Source organism: Suncus etruscus, chromosome 1 (assembly GCF_024139225.1).
Source record: "Suncus etruscus isolate mSunEtr1 chromosome 1, mSunEtr1.pri.cur, whole genome shotgun sequence".
Lineage (NCBI taxonomy): Eukaryota > Metazoa > Chordata > Mammalia > Eulipotyphla > Soricidae > Suncus > Suncus etruscus.
In genome coordinates, this window is record NC_064848.1 from 184,184,725 (window position 1) to 184,206,252 (window position 21,528).

At 47.3% G+C, this 21,528-nt stretch overlaps 1 protein-coding gene across 2 annotated transcripts; it reads left to right on the plus strand.

Moving 5' to 3' along the window:
- Nucleotides 1–3,049: 3,049 nt before the first annotated feature.
- On the plus strand, nucleotides 3,050–19,231 carry SNF8 (SNF8 subunit of ESCRT-II). Of its 2 annotated transcripts, XM_049781049.1 has the most exons (8): nucleotides 3,050–3,175; nucleotides 3,580–3,630; nucleotides 6,381–6,519; nucleotides 9,668–9,772; nucleotides 11,519–11,591; nucleotides 15,234–15,375; nucleotides 17,584–17,658; nucleotides 18,956–19,231. In XM_049781049.1, the coding sequence occupies exons 1-8, from the start codon at nucleotides 3,122–3,124 to the stop codon at nucleotides 19,091–19,093; spliced, it is 777 nt and encodes a 258-aa protein (XP_049637006.1). In that variant the 5' UTR covers nucleotides 3,050–3,121; the 3' UTR covers nucleotides 19,094–19,231. The 2 variants fall into 2 exon arrangements, with proteins under 2 accessions (XP_049637006.1, XP_049637012.1); XM_049781055.1 differs by lacking the exons at nucleotides 3,050–3,175; nucleotides 3,580–3,630; nucleotides 6,381–6,519 and adding an exon at nucleotides 9,105–9,112.
- Nucleotides 19,232–21,528: the final 2,297 nt, after the last annotated feature.

A 21,528-nucleotide genomic window follows, 5' to 3' on the forward strand; every position in this document is an offset into this window, starting at 1 on the left:
TTTTTTTTTATTTTTTTTGGTTTTTGGGTCACACCTGGCAGTGCTCAGGGGTTATTCCTGGCTCCAGGCTCAGAAATTGCTCCTGGCAGGCACAGGGGACCATATGGGGCGCCGGGATTTGAACCGATGACCTCCTGCATGAAAGGCAAACACTTTACTTCCATGCTATCTCTCCGGCCCCGGCACCTTACCTTTAGCGCCACCGCCCGGCCCCTCTTTTTCTTTCTTTCTTTCTTTCTTTTTTTTTTTTTTTTTTTGGTTTTTGGGCCACACCCTGTGACGCTCAGGGGTTACTCCTGGCTATGCGCTCAGAAGTTGCTCCTGGCTTCTTGGGGGACCATATGGGAGCCGGGGGATCGAACCGCGGTCCGTCCTAGGCTAGCGCAGGCAAGGCAGGCACCTTACCTCCAGCGCCACCGCCCGGCCCCTCTTTTTTTTCTTTCTTTCTTTCTTCTTTCTTTCTTTCTTTCTTTCTTTCTTTCTTTCTTTCTTTCTTTCTTTCTTTCTTTCTTTCTTTCTTTCTTTCTTTCTTTCTTTCTTTCTTTCTTTCTTTCTTTCTTTCTTTCTTTCTTTCTTTCTTTCTTTTCTTTCTTTCTTTCTTTCTTTCTTTCTTTCTTTCTTTCTTTCTTTCTTTCTTTCTTTCTTTCTTTCTTTCTCTTTTTCCCTCCCTCCCTCCCTCCCTCCCCTCCCTCCCTCCCTCCCTCCCTTCCTTCCTTCCTTCCTTCCTTCCTTCCTTCCTTCCTTCCTTCCTTCCTTCCTTCCTTCCTTCCTTCCTTCCTTTGCTTTTTGGGCCACACCTTAAGAGTGCTCAGGGCTTTCTTCTGGTTGTGCTGAGGGGTAACTCCTATAGATCAGGGGATAATATGGGGTGCTGGAGATTGAACCAGGGTCAACTACATGAAGACCAGCACCTTACATGCTGTACTATTGATCCTGCCTAGTCCCTTTACCTTTTTGTTTTATAAATGTAAATGTCCCTTTACATTCTTCTTGTTTTCTCCTGAATCTGTCACTTCTCTCTACCCTCATTGCCATTATCTAACTTTTGACTCTCATTTTCTATTTTTTTTGAGGGGGTCACACCCGGCTGCACTCAGGGGTTACTCCTGGCTCTACGCTCAGAAACCGCTCCTGGCAGGCTCAGGGGACCATGTGGGATACCAGGATTAGAATCACTGTCCTTCTACATCTAAGGCAAATGCCCTACTGCTGTGCTATCTCTCTGGCTCCTCATTTTCTATTTTTTTTAAACTTAATATATTGATTGTTAATTTTGATTTTGAGTCACACCCGGTGATGCTCAGGGGCTACTCCTAGCTATGTGCTCAGAAATTACTCCTGGCTTGGGGGACCATATGGGACACTGGGGGATCAAACTGTGGTCTGTCATAGGTTAGAGCGGCAGATGCCCTACTGCTTGCACCACTGCTCCAGCCCCGATTGATTGGTTCATGGGTCACATCCAGCAGCACTCAGGGGTTACTCCTGGCTCTGCACTTAGAAATCGCCCATGGCAGGCTCTGGGGACCATATGTAATACTGGGAATCAAACCAGGTCCCTCCCAAATCAACTGCATGCAAGGTCCTACTATTGTGCTATCTCTCATTTCATGAGAAGCCCCTGACTCTCATTTCTGTTTTTTGTTTGGTCACACCTGGCAGCACTCATGGGCCACTCCTGGCTCTGAGCTCAGAAATCGCTTCTGGCAGGCTCAGGGAACCATATGGGATGCCGGAATTTGAACCATCATCCTTCTGCATGCAAGGCAAACACCTTACCTCCATGCTATCTCTTCAGTCCCTGACTCTCATTAATAATTTGAATTATTACATATAACTTAATGAAGTCTAAATTTGCCTAAAACCTGTTTTATTATTCTCTGACTTAATCCTCCATGGGGTAGAGAGAATATTTTCCATGGGGAGTGTACTACACCATGTGTTGAAGGTAGCTGCCTTGCATGAGCTGACCCTGTTAGCTCCAGAGTACCTCAATATGTGAAGCTTCAGTAACCCTTGAGAACCTAGGGCTTGGTCTATATGTCTCCCAGGTCTTCCCCAAAGGAATCCTCCCTGCCTTAGGTTCTTTCTTGTTGTTTTGTTCTTAGACTTAGGCAATACCTGGAAGTACTCAGAACTTAGTCCCGGCTGTGCTCAGGGAATCTTTTATGTGACTGGGGATTGAACTGAGTCAGCTGCATGCAAAGCAATCACCGTCCAGCTATACTCTTTCACTAGCCTATCCATCAGTTCCCTGTTAAACTGAATGCCATCAAACTACCGTGATGAGTAACAGGAGCAACTAATAGCTATATACATGCTGGGCATCACACTAAACACTATTGTACATTTTCTCACTTACATCTTATGAGTTCCTAAATCTGCATTATTCCTTCATCTTGAGAATCAGGGGCTATTCCCTATCTGATACTCTCAATCCTCTTCCATGTGCTGGGTGCTCATGTTGTGCTTTTGAAGCTGTGTTTCCTTCATGCGAAGCACCAGAGCACTTGGCATAGTTGCTGGGACTAGAGGTCACACACATTCTTTTTGGTTTGTTGTTTTTGTTTTTGTGACATACGCATCAGTGCTCAGGACTTACTCCTAGCTGTGCTCAGGGTACCATAAGGTTGCCTGGATCAAACCCGGGTCAACCGTGTAGAAGACAAACACCCTCCCTCACTATGTCTGCGGAGTCTAGTCTCAATCTATTGACACTCTTAGTGATCAAAGTGTGCATGGCCTGCGGAAAATGGCCAAAGAGCAAGGTGGACTTTCACAGCTGGAGAATGGGAGATAGAGAAGGGAAGAAACATTCCAAGTGGTCAACAAGGTGGGGTGCATGGGGGCTAAGTCAAAAAAAAAAAAAAAAAAAGCGGCCTTTCCATGCTTCCGGGACGTGGTTTTTAGAAGCAATGGGCCTCTAGCAGCAGGCGGAGTCCATGAACCTTCTACAGTGGGAAACCCGGAAGCCCGAGACCGGAAGTCGGCGCTTGAGACTTCCGACGCGCGGAGATGACGTCAGTACGCGCCTGCGCATTGTGGGGGAACCGGCAGCGGATCCCGGGACGCGGAGACCCGGGGTCCGGGCAGCCGGGCTGCCCGCGGTCCCAGGGCGGGGATGCACCGCCGCGGGGTGGGAGCCGGCGCCATCGCCAAGAAGAAGCTTGCGGAGGTGAGGAGAAGGAGAAGGGAGCCGATCTGCAGTTACCTTAGATTGCGTTGGATATCTCAATCTCGGAGCCCAGCTCCAGCCCTAAATCTGGCCAGATTCTGGGGCTATGAGTGTCTCCAAGGTTTTGGGGGAGTGCATGGTCGGTCTGCTCAGATCCACACACTTCCCCAAATTTGACTACAGACGAGTTGTCTCTTTTGCTATATATATAATTTAACATATAATTAGTAATCTGATATTTAACGATTTAATGTATAATCAATAACCTGACGTCTAATAATTTAATACATTATTTTTATATATTTACATATTTTTTTTGCAAACCGTCCCTTTGGCCTACGACAGCGGCGGCCCTTGTCAGCCCCACGCCCACTCGCACTCACGCTCCTCTCTTTGTCCCACAGGCCAAGTATAAGGAGCGAGGGACGGTGTTGGCTGAGGACCAGCTGGCGCAGGTGAGTTGTGTGGAGGGAGGGCTGCAGGCCAGGCGGGGGAGTCTCGACACGTCCGCAGCCAGACTCCTTTGTTCCAAATTTGATGGCTTTGACTGAAGGAAAGAAAAGTCGGGCGTTTTGCAAATCCGATCGCTGACTCGCTAATCACAAAGACTCTGATCGGTTCTCTGATCTCTGATCTCTGTTGAAGCTGATCCATTCTCTGCAGCATTTTCTCTGCAGGCACTAACATATTCTTTGCTCCCGGTAGTGGAGGCTTTGCCCGGTTTAGATCGGGCCGACATAGGTGATGTTAGTTGGTTAAAGTTACATGGGTAGTAGATGGGAGAGTTGTTTGATTTAGGTTTCGGGTGGAGAGGTTTCATTTAAGTGTCTAATAGGCAAATGTTGCCTGGCTGTTAGTACCCTCCCCTCCCTCAATACCATCCACTCCAGGTACATTCCTGAAGGGTGTGTGTGAGTAATGGGGGTGTGGCTCCTGTAGCTTCCTTCTCGGACATTTTCCTTTCTTGTCTGGGCTTACTTCGCTGAGTGCAGACTCAGGGAAATGGACCTTTAAGTTGAGCAAAGAACTGGTGCCAGGAGCAATGACATGGAGGAATCCCCTGAAAGGGTGGTTGTAATAAGGTGTAAATTTTTGGGCCTGGAATGTGCCTAAATGGGAGAGCACATGTTTTGCTTTGTGAAGTCCTGAGCTTGATCTCTGGCTTTGCCAAAAGGGAAAAAAAAGTTTTGGATGCCTAAGCGATAGCACAATGGGTAGGGCATTTGTCTTCAATGCAGCCAACCAGGGCTCTGTAACTGAACTAGGAGTAACTCCTGAGCACTGCTGGATGTGGCCCAAAAAAAAAAAAAAAAAAAAAAAAAGAAATAAAAGAAAAAAGCTTTAATATGTAAACGAAAAGAAATATTTGACCTGGTTTCTTTTGGTCTGAAAAGTATAAGCTTCCTTAGTTTTTCCTTATTTAGAAATAAAGGAAGTACTGCAAATAGTAATTTATTTTTATTTATTTATTTATTTTTGGTTTTTTGGCCACACCCATTTGATGCTCAGGGGTTACTCCTGGCTAAGTTCTCAGAAATTGCCCCTGGCTTGGGGGGACCATATGGGACGCCGGGGGATCGAACTGCGGTCTTTCCTTGGCTAGCGCTTACCTCTAGCGCCACCTCGCCGGCCCCAAAATAGTAATTTATTAAATATCCTCTCAAACCATTTAGAACGGAATCTTAGGCCCACCCAGGATTCTCTCTCTCTCTCTCTCTCTCAAGAGTTGATCTCAAAAGAATTTCATGCCTCAAAGGTTTTGGTTTTGTTGTTTTTTTTTGTTTTTTGGTTATTGTTGTTTTTGGGCCACACCAGCGGTGCTCGGTTACTCCTGACTCTGTACTCAGGAATCACTCCTGGAGGTGCTTTGAGGACCTTATGGAATGCTGAGGATCGAACCCAGGTTCGTACAAAGCAAATACCCTTCCACCTGTGCTTTTGCTCCAGTCTCATCATGCCTCAAAGGTTTAACTGCACACAGACCTACTTTATTACTCTTCACATTTCCATTTTCTTTTTTTTTTTCCGGCCACACCCATTTGATGCTCAGGGGTTATTCCTGGCTAAGTGCTCAGAAATTGCCCCTGGCATGGGGGGACCATATAGGACGCCGGGGGATCCAACCGAGGTCCTTCCTTGGCTAGTGCTTGCAAGGCAGACACCTTACCTCTAGCGTCACCTCATCGGACCCCTATTTCCATTTTCTTTTAGTCATTCAGGTAGTGACTGAAGATTTTCCAATGGAAGATTTTTCCACGTAAGACATGGATTTCGTTAATTTAAAGACAAAATGGACTATATGCACCTTCAGGGTTTCTTAATTTGTTTTTGGGCCTTACCAGGAGACACTTAAGGTTATGCCTGGCTCTGTGCTCAGAAATTACTCCTGGCAGGCTCTGGGGACATTATGAGATGCAGGGATCAAACCCAGGTCCATCCCAGGTTGGCAGCATGGAAGGCAAATGCCCTATGACTGTGCTATCACTCTGGCCCTAGGTACACATTCAATTGAATAACATTTTTGTTGTTTTTGTTTTTGGGCCATACCCAATGGCGCTCAGGGGTTACTCCTGACTCTGTGCTCAGAAATTGCTCCTGGCAGGGTCACCCAGGTTTGTCCAGGTTGGCTAAATGCAAAGCTAGCACCCTACCGCTGTGCTTTTGCTCTGGCCCACATAACATTTCTTTTTATGGGTGGATAAATATATATTAGATGTGCATAAGGATTTTTCGATGCATCCCTGCTTGATGCATTGAAAACAAGACTTGGGGCTGGAGCGATAGCACAGTGGTAGGGCATTTGCCTTGCAAGCATCGAACCCGAATACCACTGGGTGTGATCCAAAAGCAAAACAGCAGAGAGAGAGAGAGAGAGAGAGAGAGAGAGAGAGAGAGAGAGAGAGAGAGAGAGAGAGAGAGAGAGAGAGAGAGAGAGAGAGAGAGAGAGAGAGAGAGAGAGAGAGAGAGAGAGAGAGAGAGAGAGAGAGAGAGAGAGAGAGAGAGAGAGAACAGGACAGACTCACACACACACATAAACAATCACACAATACAAATGTTAGAATAGCAGGTGAAATCGTGGTAAGCCTGAAGGAGTAAGTTATTTCTGCCTAACTCTAAGCCAGCCACATGGTTTGTGGTTTGGGCATTTGGTTGTTATCTAGCTGGATGATAATCTGCTCCCATCTTCTCCTTGTCCATCTTACAGATGTCTAAGCAGTTGGACATGTTCAAGACCAACCTGGAGGAATTTGCCAGCAAACACAAGCAGGAGATCAGGAAGAATCCAGAGTTTCGGGTGCAGTTCCAGGACATGTGTGCCACCATTGGGGTGGATCCTCTGGCCTGTAAGGGGTTGTCTATAGGGCCCCACTTTCAGCATTACTAAGGAACACGAATCCACCTAGTTATTTTCATTATTTATTTATTTATTTTGGTTTTTGAGTCACACCCGGCAGTGCTCAGGGGTTACTCCTGGCTCCATGCTCAGAAATTGCTCCTGGCAGGCACAGGGGACCATATGGGATGCCGGGATTTGAACCAATGACCTTCTGCATGAAAGGCAAATGTCTTACCTTCATGCTCTCTCTCCAGCCCCAGTTATTGTCATTATTGTTGTGACACCTGGGGCTTGCTGGGAGAATCAGAGGATTTTGTCTTGAGGTTTTATCTAACAGGATTTGATAGGGAACATGGAAAAGCTGGGTGCAGGTCAAGTAGGCTAATGTACATCCCCTCCCTGAAATTTTTTTTTTGTTTGTTTTTGTTTTTGGTTCGCACCTGGCTGCACTCAGGGGTTACTCCTGGCTATATGCTCAGAAATTGCTTCTGGCAGGCTTGGGGGACCATAAGGGATGCCAGGACTCGAACCACTGCCCTTCTGCATGCAAAGCAAATGCCCTACCTCTGTGCTATCTCTCTGGCCCTCTTCCCTGAAATTTCTATGGCTGTATTTTCCCTTTATTAAAAAAAAAAAAACCAGGAGTAAAAAGGAAGGTGAAAAGTAAGTCTTACCCTGACCCTTACTGCGAGTATTGTTAGTAATTTAAGGGTTTTCTTTTGGATACCATCATCACAGACTTCTTTTTTTTTGGTTTTTGGGCCACACCCGGCAGTGCTCAGGGGTTACTCCTGGCTGTCTACACAGAAATAGCTCCTGGCAGGCACGGGGGACCATATGGGACACCGGGATTCGAACCAACCACCTTAGGTCCTGGATTGGCTGCTTGCAAGGCAAACACCGCTGTGCTATCTCTCCGGGCTCTTCCTTTTTTTTTTTTTTTTTGGTATCACAGACTTCTTGAACTAATGTGTGGTTAATGTGTGGTAATGCTGTGCTAGGCTCATGTTGACCACATGCGCCCTGCTCTTGGACTTGTTTTGTTTGGGTGCCACACCAAATGGTGATTAGGGCTTTTGGTTCTGCACTCAGGGATCACTCCTGGAGGGATTCAGAGACTGTATGATGCTGAGGATTGAACCTAGGTTGCACAGCAAGCACCTCTCTGCTGCACTATTGCTCTTGCTCCCTTCAATCAATTTTTTTTGTATCTTGCTGCACCCAGCTGTATTTATTTATTTATTTATTTATTTATTTATTTATTTATTTATTTATTTATTTTGGTTTTTGGGCCACACCCGTTTGACGCTCAGGGGTTACTCCTGGCTATGAGCTCAGAAATCACCCCTGGCTTGGGGAGACCATATGGGACACCGGGGGATCGAACTGCGGTCCGACCTACGCTAGCGCTTGTAAGGCAGACACCTTACCTCTAGCGCCACCTTCCCGGCCCCACCCAGCTGTATTTAGAGCTTACTCATGGCGTTGTGCTTGGGGATCACTCCTGGAAGGCTCAGGGACTTGATGGGCTTGCCAGGGATCAAATCTCGATCTGCCTCTTGCAAGGCAAACATCCTGCCATCTGTAATATTGTTTTTTTTTTTGTTTTTTTTTTGGTTTTTGAGCCACATCCGGCGGTGCTCAGGGGTTACTCCTGGCTGTCTGCTCAGAAATAGCTCCTGGCAGGCACGGGGGACCATATGGGACACCGGGATTTGAACCAACCACCTTTGGTCCTGGATCGGCTGCTTGCAAGGCAAACGCCACTGTGCTATCTCTCCGGGCCCTGTAATATTGTTTTAACCCCCTCCTTCAGTGGATTTTAGAGAGACATGCACAGTCTCTCTTCTTTTCCTAGATTATTTCCCCCTTGTATTTCACTATATATTTTGGTTTATTTGTTTTTGTTTTAGGGCCATTCCCATTGATGCTCAGGGGTTACTCCTGCCTACATGCTCAGAACCACAGTCCATCCTAGGCTGGCGTGCACAAGGCAGACACCTTACCCCTTGTGCTACTGCTCTGGCCCCATGTTTTGTTTTGTTTTGTTTTGTTTTATTTCCTTGGGAAAAGTGATGTGTTTAGCTTACATCCTGCAGTACTCAGGAGAACTTTATGCTTACAAGTGAAACCTGGCTGTGCTCAGGGGATCATATGTGGTTTTGGAGATTAAACTGGGGTTGCCTGCATGCAAGGCAAGCACTTGACTCATGTACTTTTAGTCCACCACCTATAGAGTAGATTGTTTTGTTTTGTTTTGGGGCCACACTCAACAGTGCTCCAGTGTTATTCCTGGCTCTGCACTTAGGAATTACACCTGGTGGGCTTAGGGAATCATATGGGACACATGGATTGAATGCAGTCAGCCTCATGCAAGGCACATGCTTGACCTGCTATACTATTGCTCTGGACCCTAAGGTAAATTTTTTTTTTGGTTTTTCGGTCATACCCAGTAACTTTCAGGGGTTACTCCTGGCTCTATGCTCAGAAATCACTCCTGGCGGGCTTGGGGGACCACATGGGATGCCAGGATTCAAGCCACTGTCCTTCTGCATGCAAGGCAAATGCCTTACCTCCATGCTATCTCTCTGACCCCTATGGTAGATATTTTGTTTGGTTTTGGTTTTGGTTTTTGGGCCACACCTGGCAGTGCTCAGGGGTTACTCCTAGCTCTATGCTCAGAAATCGCCCCCAGCAGGCTCGGGGAACCATATGGGATGCCAGGATTCAAACCACCATCCTTCTGCATGCAAGGCAAACGCCTTACCGCTGTGCTATTTTCTGGCCCCTACAATAGATTTTGTTTTTGTTTTTGGGTCACACCCGGCAGCGCTCAGGGGTTACTCCTGATTCTACGCTCAGAAATCACTCCTGGCAGGCTCGGGGGGGGGGGGGATCATATGGGATGCTGGGATTCGAACCACTGTCATTCTGCATGCAAGGCAAATGCCCTATCACCATGCTATCTCTCCAGCCCCAGATATTTTAATCTAACTTTTTTATTTGGGGATCATATGAGATGCCGGGATGAAACCCTGGTCTGCCGCATGCAAGGCAAATGCCCTACTTGCTGTGTTATTGCTCCAGCCCCTAATCTAGCTTTGAAAGAGATGTAAACTAGTAAATAATCTAGTTTTTACCTTTCTGTCTTTTAGCTGGAAAAGGATTCTGGTCTGAGATGCTGGGTGTGGGAGACTTCTATTATGAACTGGGTGTCCAAATTATTGAAGTATGCCTGGCCCTGAAGCATCGGAATGGAGGTGAGGAGGATGCTAGGCTGGATAAATGATTGCCTTTTCTGTACTGCAATTGGCAGGCCAATAAGGTCCTAAAAAGCTGTTAGTCTTGGGGCCGGAGCAGTGGTGCAAGTGGTAGGGCGTTTGCTTTGCTACGCACTAACCTAGGATGGACCACTGTTCGATCCCCTGGCATCCCATGTGGGATTTCTGAGTGCATAACCAAAAACAAAAACAAAAAGCTGTTAGTCTTGAAACACACACACATGTGTGTGTGTGCGCGTGTGTGTTCGCAAGCACATGCACATGTGTGCAGGGTATACATTTTCACTTTAATTCTTGTACTATTTCTCTGGCTGCTGAAAAGCATTTTTCTTATTGTTTTTGGTTTTTGATTTTTGCATCACATCTGTTGGTGCTCAGAAGTCATTCTGGCAGGCTTGGGATGCTGGGAATCAAACCCAGGTCAGTCCCGGGTTGGTCACGTACAAGGCAAATGCCCTTCTGCTGTGCTATTGCTCTGGCCCCTGGTTCTGATTTCTTTTTCATGTGAAATTTATTTTATTTATTTATTTATTTATTTATTTATTTATTTATTTATTTATTCTTTTGGTTTTTGGGCCACACCCGGCGGTGCTCAGGGGTTCCTCCTGGCTGTCTGCTCAGAAATAGCTCCTGGCAGGCACGGGGGACCATATGGAACACCGGAATTCGAACCAACCACCTTAGGTCCGGGATCGACTGCTTGCAAGGCAAACACCGCTGTGCTATCTCTCCGGGCCTATTTTATTTTATTTTTGCTTTTTGGGCCATACCCTGTGACACTCAGGGGTTAGTTACTCCTGGCCATGTGCTCAGAAATCACTCCTGGCTCTGGGGACCATATGGGACACCGGGGTTCAAACCAAGGTTCATCCTAGATCTGCCGTGTGCAAGGCAAATGCCCTACTGCTGTGCTATTGCTCCGGTCCCGAGAACTTTATTTTGGTTTTTGGGTCACACCTGGTGGTGCTCAGGGTTTACTCCTGACTGCACTCAGAAGTAGCTTCTGTCAGGCACAGGGGACCACATGGGATGCTGGGATTTGAACCACCATCTGTTCGAATAAGCTGCTTGCAAGACAAACGTCCTACCCTGTGCTATCTCCAGCCCCTCCTAAGAACATTAGACCTGTTCTATCATAAAGCTGTAGTGATGCCACCAATAAGTTTGGGTTCCCTAAAATGTGAACTTACAAATAGTCATCAGAGCTGGGAGAGAGCTCAAAGGGCCTGAGTACATGGTTAAATGTAGGAAGCCTGGGTTTGATCCCTGGCGCCATATGGTTCCACGAGCACCACCAGGAAGAATTATAAATCACTGGCTATAAATTGATATAGCCGTGATAACAGAGAATAGTCAGTTTTTCAGACATGCTACTTAATTGGAGTGATGGGGTTTGTTTTTTGGGCCATATGTGGTGGTGCTCAGTAGCTATTCTATGCTGGCTGCTGCTCCTGGTGGTTATCGGGCCGTTCAGTGATTGGTCTAGAGATTGGATCCAGGCATCCTGCATGTAAATCATCTTTGGTCCTTTCCCTGTTTTTTATCCCCCTTAAATATAAAATCTTTAAGCACCCTGATTACCAGCATGATTGTAATTGGGTTTCAGTCATAGAGACTTCACCAGTGCAACATTCCCACCACCAATGCCCTCCCTCCTCTCCCACCCCCTTTCCCTGTTTTTATAGGCAATAAAAGTAATCATCTTCTGTCCTCTCTCTGTAATAGGTCTGATAACTCTGGAGGAGCTACATCAACAGGTGTTAAAAGGAAGGGGCAAATTCGCCCAGGATGTCAGCCAGTAGGTCTTGCTTCCAATCCTTCGGAATGTAGAGAGATCTTTAAATAGATGCAAACCTTTTCTTCCTACTGCTTGTATGTCCAGTTGTTTTTTTCTTTTTTAGCTTTATTAATTTTTTGTATTAGTTTTATTTATTATAATTTTTTGTCTAGTTTAGGATTGTGTGTTTGTATGTGTGTGTGTATTTTGGAATCATTCTTTTTTTTTTTTTTTTTTTTTTTTGGTTTTTGGGCCACACCCGGTGACGCTCAGGGGTTACTCCTGGCTATGCGCTCAGAAGTCGCTCCTGGCTTGGGGGACCATATGGGACGCCGGGGGATCGAACCGCGGTCCGTCCTAGGCTAGCGCAGGCAAGGCAGGCACCTTACCTCTAGCACCACCGCCCGGCCCCTTGGAATCATTCTTGGGCAGTGCTGGTAGGTTACTTACTCCCAGTGATGCGTAGTGGACCACGGGGTGCTAGAGATCAAACCCAGGGCTTCACATATAAAGTAAAAGCTCTGCCACTGAGCTTGTTCTTCTTTGTGATCAGGAGGGAAAAAACTTAATTAGACAAATGAAAATATGCAGAGAAACCAAACTCACTCATTTTTCAATGGAAAAATGTTGATTTGTTCTTTTTTTTTCTTTTCTTTTCTTTTTTTTTTTTTGGTTTTTGGGCCACACCCGGCGGTGCTCAGGGGTTACTCCTGGCTGTCTGCTCAGAAATAACTCCTGGCAGGCACGGGGGGACCATATGGGACACCGGGATTCGAACCAACCACCTTTGGTCCTGGATTGGCTGCTTGCAAGGCAAACGCCGCTGTGCTATCTCTCCGGGCCCTGATTTGTTCTTTTGACTACACCTTTCTAGCAGTGCTTAGTGGTTTCTCCTGCCTCTGTGCTCCAGAGTGAGGTGTAAACTTTCTGGTACAAACCAGGAGCTCATCTTGTTAAGCCAGCTCTGGGACCCAGTGGAGAGAATGTATCTGTTAAAAGCAACAGTATGTAGTATAGCAGGCAAAGCTCTCACATTGCTTGAGGCCGGACAGGTGTTTCATATGTTTGTGATCCCTGAAAACAGAGTTAGTAGTAAGTTCTATACATAGCTGGGTATGGCTCAAAAAACAAAACAAATTTTAATTAATTTAAAAAATAAAAACAGGGGCCGGGTGGTGGCGCTAAAGGTAAGGTGCCTGCCTTGCCTGCGCTAGCCTTGGACGGACCGCGGTTCGATCCCCCGGTGTCCCATATGGTCCCCCAAGCCAGGAGCAACTTCTGAGCACATAGCCAGGAGCAACTCCTGAGCGTTACTGGGTGTGGCCCAAAAACCAAAAAAAAAAAAAAATAAAATAAAATAAAAACAGGGGCCGGAGAGATAGAATGGAGGTAGGGTGTTTGCCTTGCATGCGGAAGGACAGTGGTTAGAATCCTGGCACCCTGGGCCTGCGAGGAACAATTTCTGAGCGTAGAGCCAGGAATAACCCCTGAGCGAAGCTGGGTGTGACCCAAAAAATAACAAACAAAACATTTTGAGGCCTGGGGGATGTGGCTCACAGAGCCCTGAGTTTGATTCCTGACACTGCAAAAAGTGAAAAAGTGCCGGAGGGAGGGCCTGGGAGATACTATCAAAGTTGGGACATGTGGGCCCGGAGAGAGAGCACAGCGGTGTTTGCCTTGCAAGCAGCCGATCCAGGACCAAAGGTGGTTGGTTCGAATCCGGTGTCCCATATGGTCCCCCGTGCCTGCCAGGAGTAGCCCCTGAGCACCGCTGGGTGTGACCCAAAAACCAAAAAAAAAAAAAAATTGGGACATGTGCCTGACATAACCCCACCCAGAGTTCGATTCCCACATGGTCCCACAGTACTGCCAGGGAGAGTGAAGAGGGGGATGACTTCAGGTAACCATTGAATCTATTGGGCATCTGTTCTATCTTTTTTGTTCTGTTTTTGGGCCACACCCGATGACACTCAGGGGTTACTCCTGGCTATGTGCTCAGAAATCGCTCCTGGCTTGGGGGACCATATGGGCATATGGGACGCGGGGGGATCGAACCGCGATCTGTCCTAGGCTAGTGCTGGAGATTTATTGGACCCAGACCTCTGGCATGCAAAGCATATGCTCAGCTCATTGAGATATATCTCTGGTCTTTGCATTTCTTTTTTTTTTTTTTTTTTTTTGTGGTTTTTGGGTCACACCCGGCAATGCTCAGGGGTTTTTCCTGGCTCTGTGCTCAGAAATTGCTCCTGGCATGCACGGGGGACCATATGGGACGCCGGGATTCGAACCGATGACCTTCTGCATGAAAGGTAAATGCCTTACCTCCATGCTATCTCTCCGGCCCCAAGGTCTTTGCATTTCTATTTTTTTTTTTTTATGGGAGGGGGAAGTGGGGGATGCAGTGCTGGATCAGAACTCAGGTGAGGCATGTGCTTTGCTATGCCTGCACTTTAAACCTGGCCCCTGCATTCTTTCTGAGAATATTGGTACTGTATATATTTGAGATTACTTGAGGACAGGGTGACTGGAGCAGGCACTGAGCAGGACTGTGGGATAGGGTGTATGTTGGTCTGGTTTGCAGGCACCCGATATGTGATTCTGGTTTGATAAAGGTGAAAAGTGTTGGGCTGGTCTGTATACTGTTTCTTTTATTGTCCCCCTAAGTTGAATTGTCAACTAAGAAAGCAAAATCATGGGACCCTGGCATGCATTTCTTTCTTTTTTTAAATTTTTTTTGGTTTTTGGGTCACACCTGGTAGCGCTCAGCGGTTACTCCTGGCTCTGCCAGGGGTCTCAAATTCAATTTACCTGGGGGCCGCAGGAGGCAAAGTCGGGGTGATCCTTGAGTGCAAAGTCAATAGTAAGCCTTGAACATTGGGGGTGTGTGACCCAAACAACTAAAACAAACAAAACATAAAAAGATTCCTCTAGGGCAGGGCCACAAAATGTTGTATGGAGGACCGCAAACGGCCCACGGGCTGTGAGTTTGAGACCCTTGCAATGCTCAGAAATTGCTCCTGGCAGGCTCGGGGGACCATAAGGGATGCCCTGGTTTGAACCACCGTCCTGCATGCAAGGCCAACACCTTACCTCCATGCTATCTTTCCGCCTGGCCTGCATTTTTAAGTGGCAGTATTCAACTGGGTTTTTCCTTCAATGTGAGGAAAGAATTTTTTTTTTGGCCACACCTGGTGATGCTGAGGTGCCTCCTGGCTATGCGCTCAGAAATCGCTCCTGGCTTGGGGGACATATGGAACGCCGGGGGGATCGAACCGAGGTCTGTCCTAGGCGAGCGCACCTTACGCCCTGTGCCACTGCTTCGGCCCCAAGAATTTTCTGTTTTGCCCTAATTCACACTGTTCCTTGGTGTCTCTGTCCTTCGCTCATTCTTTCACTTTGGCTGATGGGCTCCTGTGGTACTTTGGAATCTGTGGTATTGGTATCTGGAATCTGTGGTATTTTCACAATTTAGTGAAAATTCTAACCCCAGCTCATCTCTCCTTAATGACCAAGTCCCAGTCTTTAACCATACCTTTTGGCTGACAGTGTTAAATGTTGTACAGCCCCTTTGAGTCTTCTGTCAGGAATCCTGCCCAGGGCACAGCAGATTCTGCATGGCGTCTAGGCAAATAGTAGTCTCTCAGCATCTCTTCCTCACCGCAGAGACGACTTGATCCGGGCCATCAAGAAACTCAAGGCGCTTGGCACTGGCTTCAGCATCATCCCGGTGGGCGGCACTTACCTCATTCAGTCCGTTCCAGCCGAGCTCAGCATGGATCACACGGTAGTGCTGCAGCTGGCAGAGGTACAGGCATGCTGCTGAGAGCAGAGTGTGGTGCAAGGATGGTCTGTGAAGGGCTGGTGTGGGTTTTGGGGGGTGGGTAGGCACACCTGACTGCTAGGGGCTCACTCCTAGAGCAGTGCTTGGGGTGTAACTGTGATGCTGGGGATCAAGCTGGGCCCTCTATGTAAGGCCAGGGCTGTATTCCCTGTACTCTCTCTCTGGCCCTTGGTTAGTTTTTAAAATTCTGGTATTAGGAAGCAAACTCAGAACCTCATGCATGCCAGCCTGGGCTTTATCACTGAGTCGCATCCCCAGCCCTGGGAAAGTTTCTGGAACAGTGAGACTGGCTAACAGATGAACTACTTAGACCTGGACTTGTATAGCAGACATTTATTGAGCAGCCACAGGGCTGATCACCAGGCTAGACTATGTATATATAGACAGTTATGATAGACAATTCCTGCTCCCAAGGAGCTTACAGTCTAGTGGAGTAGACAGATGTGCAGATAGCCGTTTCCTTGGGGATACAGATTCCGATGTCTTTTTGTTTTGGTGCCAGGAATGGAAAGAATCCAAGACCTCAGATATGAGACATATGTTCCAACACTGAGCCACATCCCTGATTTGATTTTTTTTGGGGGGTCTGGGGGTAGGTGGGGTTGAGGGAGATCTCAAATGGGGCTGAGACAGTCCAAGGGCCACTCCTGGCAATTCTTTTTTTGGGGGGAGGGGGTTGGGCTACACCTGGTGGCGCTTGGGTTACTCCTGGCTCTGTGCTCAGAATTGCTCCTGGCAGGCTTGAAGGACCATAAAGGATGCAGGGCATTGAACCTAGGTCAGTGCCAGGTCTGTAACATGTAAGGTAAACGCCTACCTGCTGTGCTATTGCTCTGGCCTTCCTGGAAAGTCCTAACCAACCAAACTATGCAGCTGAATGGTAGGGCCCAAGGATGCAAGCTCTGCGTTGATGGAGACAGTAGGTCCCTCTGTTGGAATTTTAGGGCCTCCAGGTTCATACCCAGTGGTATTTGAGGGCCTCCAAAGCTATACCTGGTATGCTGGGGTTGGGGGCCTTATACTGCCTTCAATTGAACCTGGGTCATTCATTATGCACTGTAACCCATTCCCTTAGCCCAGCTGACCCCATCTTTGATGTTTTAAAACTACCTAGGGGCTGGAGAGATGACATGGAGGTAGGACATTTGCCTTGCATGCAGAAGGACAATAGTTCAAATCCCGTTACCCCATATGGTCCCCCAAGGAGCGATTTCTGAGAGCAGAGCCAGGAGTAACCCCTGGGCGCCACTGGGTGTGACCCCAAAACTAAAAATGATTCCTAAAAACATGGTTTAATCTTTGATATCTTCCTTTTCTTCAACTTCTCCCATCTTCCCCAAAATGTATTTAAGTAGGACTGATTTTTATATTTGGACTCTATCTAGTAGTGCTGAGTAGCTATTCCTTGCTCACATATCCCCTCCTTTGCTTGGGGGATATGTGGTACCAGGAATTCAACACACATGCAAAGCAAGGGCCTTACCTCCTGGACTATCTGTCCAGCCCCAAATGTTCATTTTACTTCTCTATTGTAGGAACTAAGGAAGGGAAGCGCTTCTCCTTATGGATGAATAGGGCATGGGCTGAGTATCGAGTTTAGATTTGGACATTTTGTGATGATTACTCATTCAGTCTTCCATGTCATGCTGTAGCAGAGTGGCCCCAGTTCCCAGACTGGCAGTTAAATATTATTTTTTCCCCCTTTTTTCCCCATTAAATATCATTGCTTCAGATAAAGTATAGTGTTTCTTGGGAACCCCACTGTGGGGAACCGTGTGGTGCTAGGAATTGAACCTGGAGCTCTTATACGCAAAATATGTGCTCTAGCTATTTAAGCTATCGCCTTGACCCAGTGATATTGTGCTCAGGGGTTCTCAGGCCACCCTGCCATGCTGGGATGAGCCAGGTATGTACTCCACCATCTTAGCTAGCTGCCCCAACTCCCCACTCCACCCCTGTACTCCCCAAATCCTGTTTTAGATTGAACCTACTCAGCCTATCTCATATCCTGAAAGCTGCTTCTCTGCTGACAGTGCTCACCATCCTTTTTCTGTGCCCTCTTCTCTCAAGGGTGGGTTCTCTTCCTGTTCAGATAAGTATCCTTGGTGCCTGGGCATATTTTGTGTCCTAAAGGGTAGCACATTCAACTCACTTGTTCTTTTTTTCCTTCAGAAAAATGGCTACGTGACTGTCACTGATATCAAAACCAGTCTTAAATGGGAGACTGAGCGAGCACGGCAAGTGTTGGTACGTCTTTTGGGATGATCCAAAGGAAATGAGACTAGATGAAAGGTGGATGAAGAGGTACCACACAGGCAGGCACTCCAGCCTTCCTCTGGTGGTCTCTACCGACACACTCCAAGTCAGCTAGGCATCAGAAGGTGTCACCAGGAAGAAGCCAGGCAAGGGTGTGAAGCCAGGTTCTGCCACTGCTACCAGGGCTCCCGGGCACCTGCCTCTTCCTGCTCAGCAGGTCCTGGTGAGATGGAAACAAGGCTTATATTCAAAGTGACACTATTCTTAGAGAGAATGAATGCTACTTACAATGACATGCCAAGTCTTACTCTGACAGTTTTATCTGTACATATAACCTGGTTGGAATGAAAGGTCAGGTCAGGCCTGTGAAGAGCAGCTTGAGTGCAGTACCTTCTGAAGGTCCCTAACCTATAAACCTCAGAACCAAGTATAGCCGGAGTGATGGAAGTGGTTAAGGATGTTGGATAACACCAACCCATCTGTGCCCTTTTACTGGATCCATGACACTAAGAGTTTTGAGTAATTTCTCCAAATAGGTTTATTCACATTATCCAGAAAGTTAACTAAAAGAGGACTTCCTTCACCACTCCAATGGTTTTTGGGTCATACTGGGCAGTACTCAGGGATCACTCATGATAGGGATTGGGGGACCACATGGGATGCCTTATGAATCTGGGTCTGCCTTGTGCAAGGCGTGTATGCCTTCCCTTCTACCTCTTTGGCCCTAATATTGTTTGGGCGCCACACCTGGCTCTGCACTCTGGGATCATTCCTGGTGGGCTCTGGGGACCACGTGACTCTGCTTTAGTGACTTGCTCAGATCAATAACTGCAATAAATGTTGTGTCCCTATAATCCTTTGACGATACCCAACTCTATTTGTCTTTACAATTTTCCCCAGCAGCACAGGTTAGGTAACTTAGTGGTGTTTTCACACCTCAGGCAAGAGTAAAAATCCTCTTAAGGTAAAATTTGGGTAAAATTCCAGTCCTGGATTTTTGCCCAAGTGTTAGAAACACTTTAAGGGCTTACCATATTGGTTTTCATTTTTTCTTGGATTTGGGACCATAAGCTGGTGGTGCTTAAAATGGGGTGCCTGGGATTCTATGTACCCTATCCACTGTACTATTGCTTTGGGCCCTGAGCTTTTGGTAATGTGTTCAGAAAGCCTTTAACCTTTGCTGGTTTTCCTGACCCATCATTGTTAGGTGACCTAATACAGGCAGCTAGATACTGTCCTCTGTGCTGTGTCAACTCCCTTTCCTCAGGTTCTTTTTCCTTCCCTCCAGGAGCACCTGCTGAAGGAAGGGCTGGCCTGGCTGGACCTGCAGGCTCCAGGAGAAGCCCACTACTGGCTGCCAGCTCTTTTCACTGATCTCTACTCCCAGGACATCACAGCTGACGAGGCCAGAGAAGCTGCCCCCTGACTGGGAGTGTGGAGGGACACAATAACAAACAGGAAGAGGGAGGAGCGGTTGGTGACTAAAACATGCACAACTTTGTTTTTTAAAAAAGAAATCAAAAAAGCCAAAACAGAAAAAAGTTCCAAGTTTTTTCTTCCCCAATATTCTTCACCCGTTATTTTTATTATTTTCTTTTAAAGTGCCTTCACATTGCATCTTTATTGGAGAAAACCTCATTTATCCAGTAAGGATAACCTGAGTAACATAGATAACATTGAGCACAAGTAAAATGACTTTTGCACAGGTCATCCATAAGTCCATGGCAGAGCTGGGCTGGAAGGCAGACTAGCTAGTCTTTATAGCCCCGACATACACAATACAGCCGTTAACTCACCCTTCTGACATCTCTTAGCAAACTAACAGACCATAAATGGACCCGTAAATAATACTCTTCTAATTTCCTCTAAGTGAGGTGTCCTAGGTTCTGAGACATGGGAGTGTGAAGGAAACAGAAGTATTAAAACTGGCTAAAGGGGAAAAAAAAAAGGGTGCTGGGGAAGAGCACTCCACTCAAAGGAGCTGGTCCACATGCTTGGCATGCATAGGGCCTCAAGCCTGATCCCTAGTAGTGCTGGGCAGCTCCCCCCAACCCCTGCAAAGTGAATTGAGGGGGGCAGCAGTAGATGCATTGTCTTAAATTCCCACCAGCTTCATCACCTACAAGGCATGGTTTGTCATCTCAATCATTCCTCAGATCTACCTCCAATGTTACCTCCTTTTAACGTGGCAGAGCCACAGGCTTTATGCAGAACAAAGTCAGTATAGGGCCACTAGAGCCAGGGCTGCTTTTTGTAGAAGTTTGCACAACACATCCCTGTTGGAAGTTGCATCACTTTTTCCTAAACAGGGTCAGCCACGAGGAAAACCTCTGCCCCAGAAAACAAGAGCTTTTTCTCTGAAGTAGGGAAGTTGCAGTGAGCTGGAAGCTAGCACTATACCTAGAAGCCCTCAGAGCAATCCAACCTGAATTACCCACACTGCAACTACCCGCCTTCGTGGGGAGGTACACTCCAAGCCCGACTCTACCAGCCTGTGCTCCAGGGACATGCTATGGAGGCAGCAGACTGATGGCATTCCTCTCCTTGACAGCTTTAAAAGTAACCCTTCTGACTAGTCGAAGACACATCATAGCAGTTGTACTGCCCACCACGTAACTGCACAGACTACTCACTGAGCACTTCCTGACAGATTCTAGCTGAGATTTGGAGGTTCAGTTGCTGAGGTGGCCCCAATCTTAACACAAACCCTCCCACACCCACAGGCGCTTCCTCCTTCTGCTAAAACAAACTTTATTGCACCAAAAGAAAAAAAAAACTTCATTTATGTACAGTCAGATATAAAGACATCTTTTTGACTCCTGTGCATATATTTCCTCAACTCAAGATTAGGGCGTAAAAGTCAGGCCAGAATGCCAGACATGTCATGCCCATGGCAGGGCCAAGGAGAGGATTGTCACTTGGAAGTGGGAACACTTAAATGGATGACAGACAACACTGGACCCACAGACCCAGAGTATTCTTCTCAGCTTTGTGTTAGCTCTGGGGACAGAAAAGCGAAGAGAAGTGGGGTCTCTTGAGTCTCCACGTGAGGTGACCCAACCTTCAGGATCCATTCCCCACTTCTGGTCTAGTTTTTACACTTTCAGCCCTCCCAAGTAAGACATTCTCCTTTGTGCCTGAACCTCTCCTCACAAATCCCTCCCAGAGTGTCCCGACCCCAAGGCAGACAGAGGCCTCGATAGCAGCGGACAGGGTAGGCTCAAGTCCTCCCCTATCTTTACACGTGGCTGGATACTGACTGAGGCCCTGCGTCCTGTGGATCACCATCCCCCACTGAAAGACAGAACAATAGGAAACAGGGAAAGTTGGGGAGAACACATAAAAAAGGGGAAGGACAGATTTCCCTCTGTGCCACTATCACAGGGCCTCTAAAGCACATCTTGTCTGAGCCAACTAGCTAAAGGATCACTGCGGCTAAATAGAGAAGCAACACAGCCAGGCAAACACCCATCAGAGCCAGTGACAGAGCAGCTGGGAGGGGGAGGGGCAGGGAGGAGTCACCCCAGTCCCAGCCCCCATCCCTTTCCCCAACAGTCCCTGCACCTAGTGAGGTGGCAGACTGCAGGAGGGGAGAAAATACACAAGCACAGCCAAACAGTGGATTAGCATCAGTCTCCCCACTGCACCCTGCCCGGGAGAAAGATCCTCCTTGTGACCAGTTCTGAGGAAAACCTGTATTCTACGTAGTGGCTCGAATCCTGCACACAGCAGTAGCTGATGCTAGGAACTTTTTCAGATCAGTGATTGCGGGAACGAACAGCATTTCAGCTTCTTCAGGTACCTGTGCGGGCTTTACCAAGACCTTGGTTCAGTCCCAGCCACATTTACCTTCTGTCTTAA

Bases quoted from the DNA above. Each gene is read 5' to 3' on its own strand.
- SNF8 (XM_049781049.1), top strand. From the start codon at position 3,122: ATGCACCGCCGCGGGGTGGGAGCCGGCGCCATCGCCAAGAAGAAGCTT. The intron at 3,631-6,380 runs GTGAGTTGTGTG...TCCATCTTACAG, and splicing joins CTGAGGACCAGCTGGCGCAG to ATGTCTAAGCAGTTGGACAT. The intron at 9,773-11,518 runs GTGAGGAGGATG...TCTCTGTAATAG, and splicing joins CCTGAAGCATCGGAATGGAG to GTCTGATAACTCTGGAGGAG.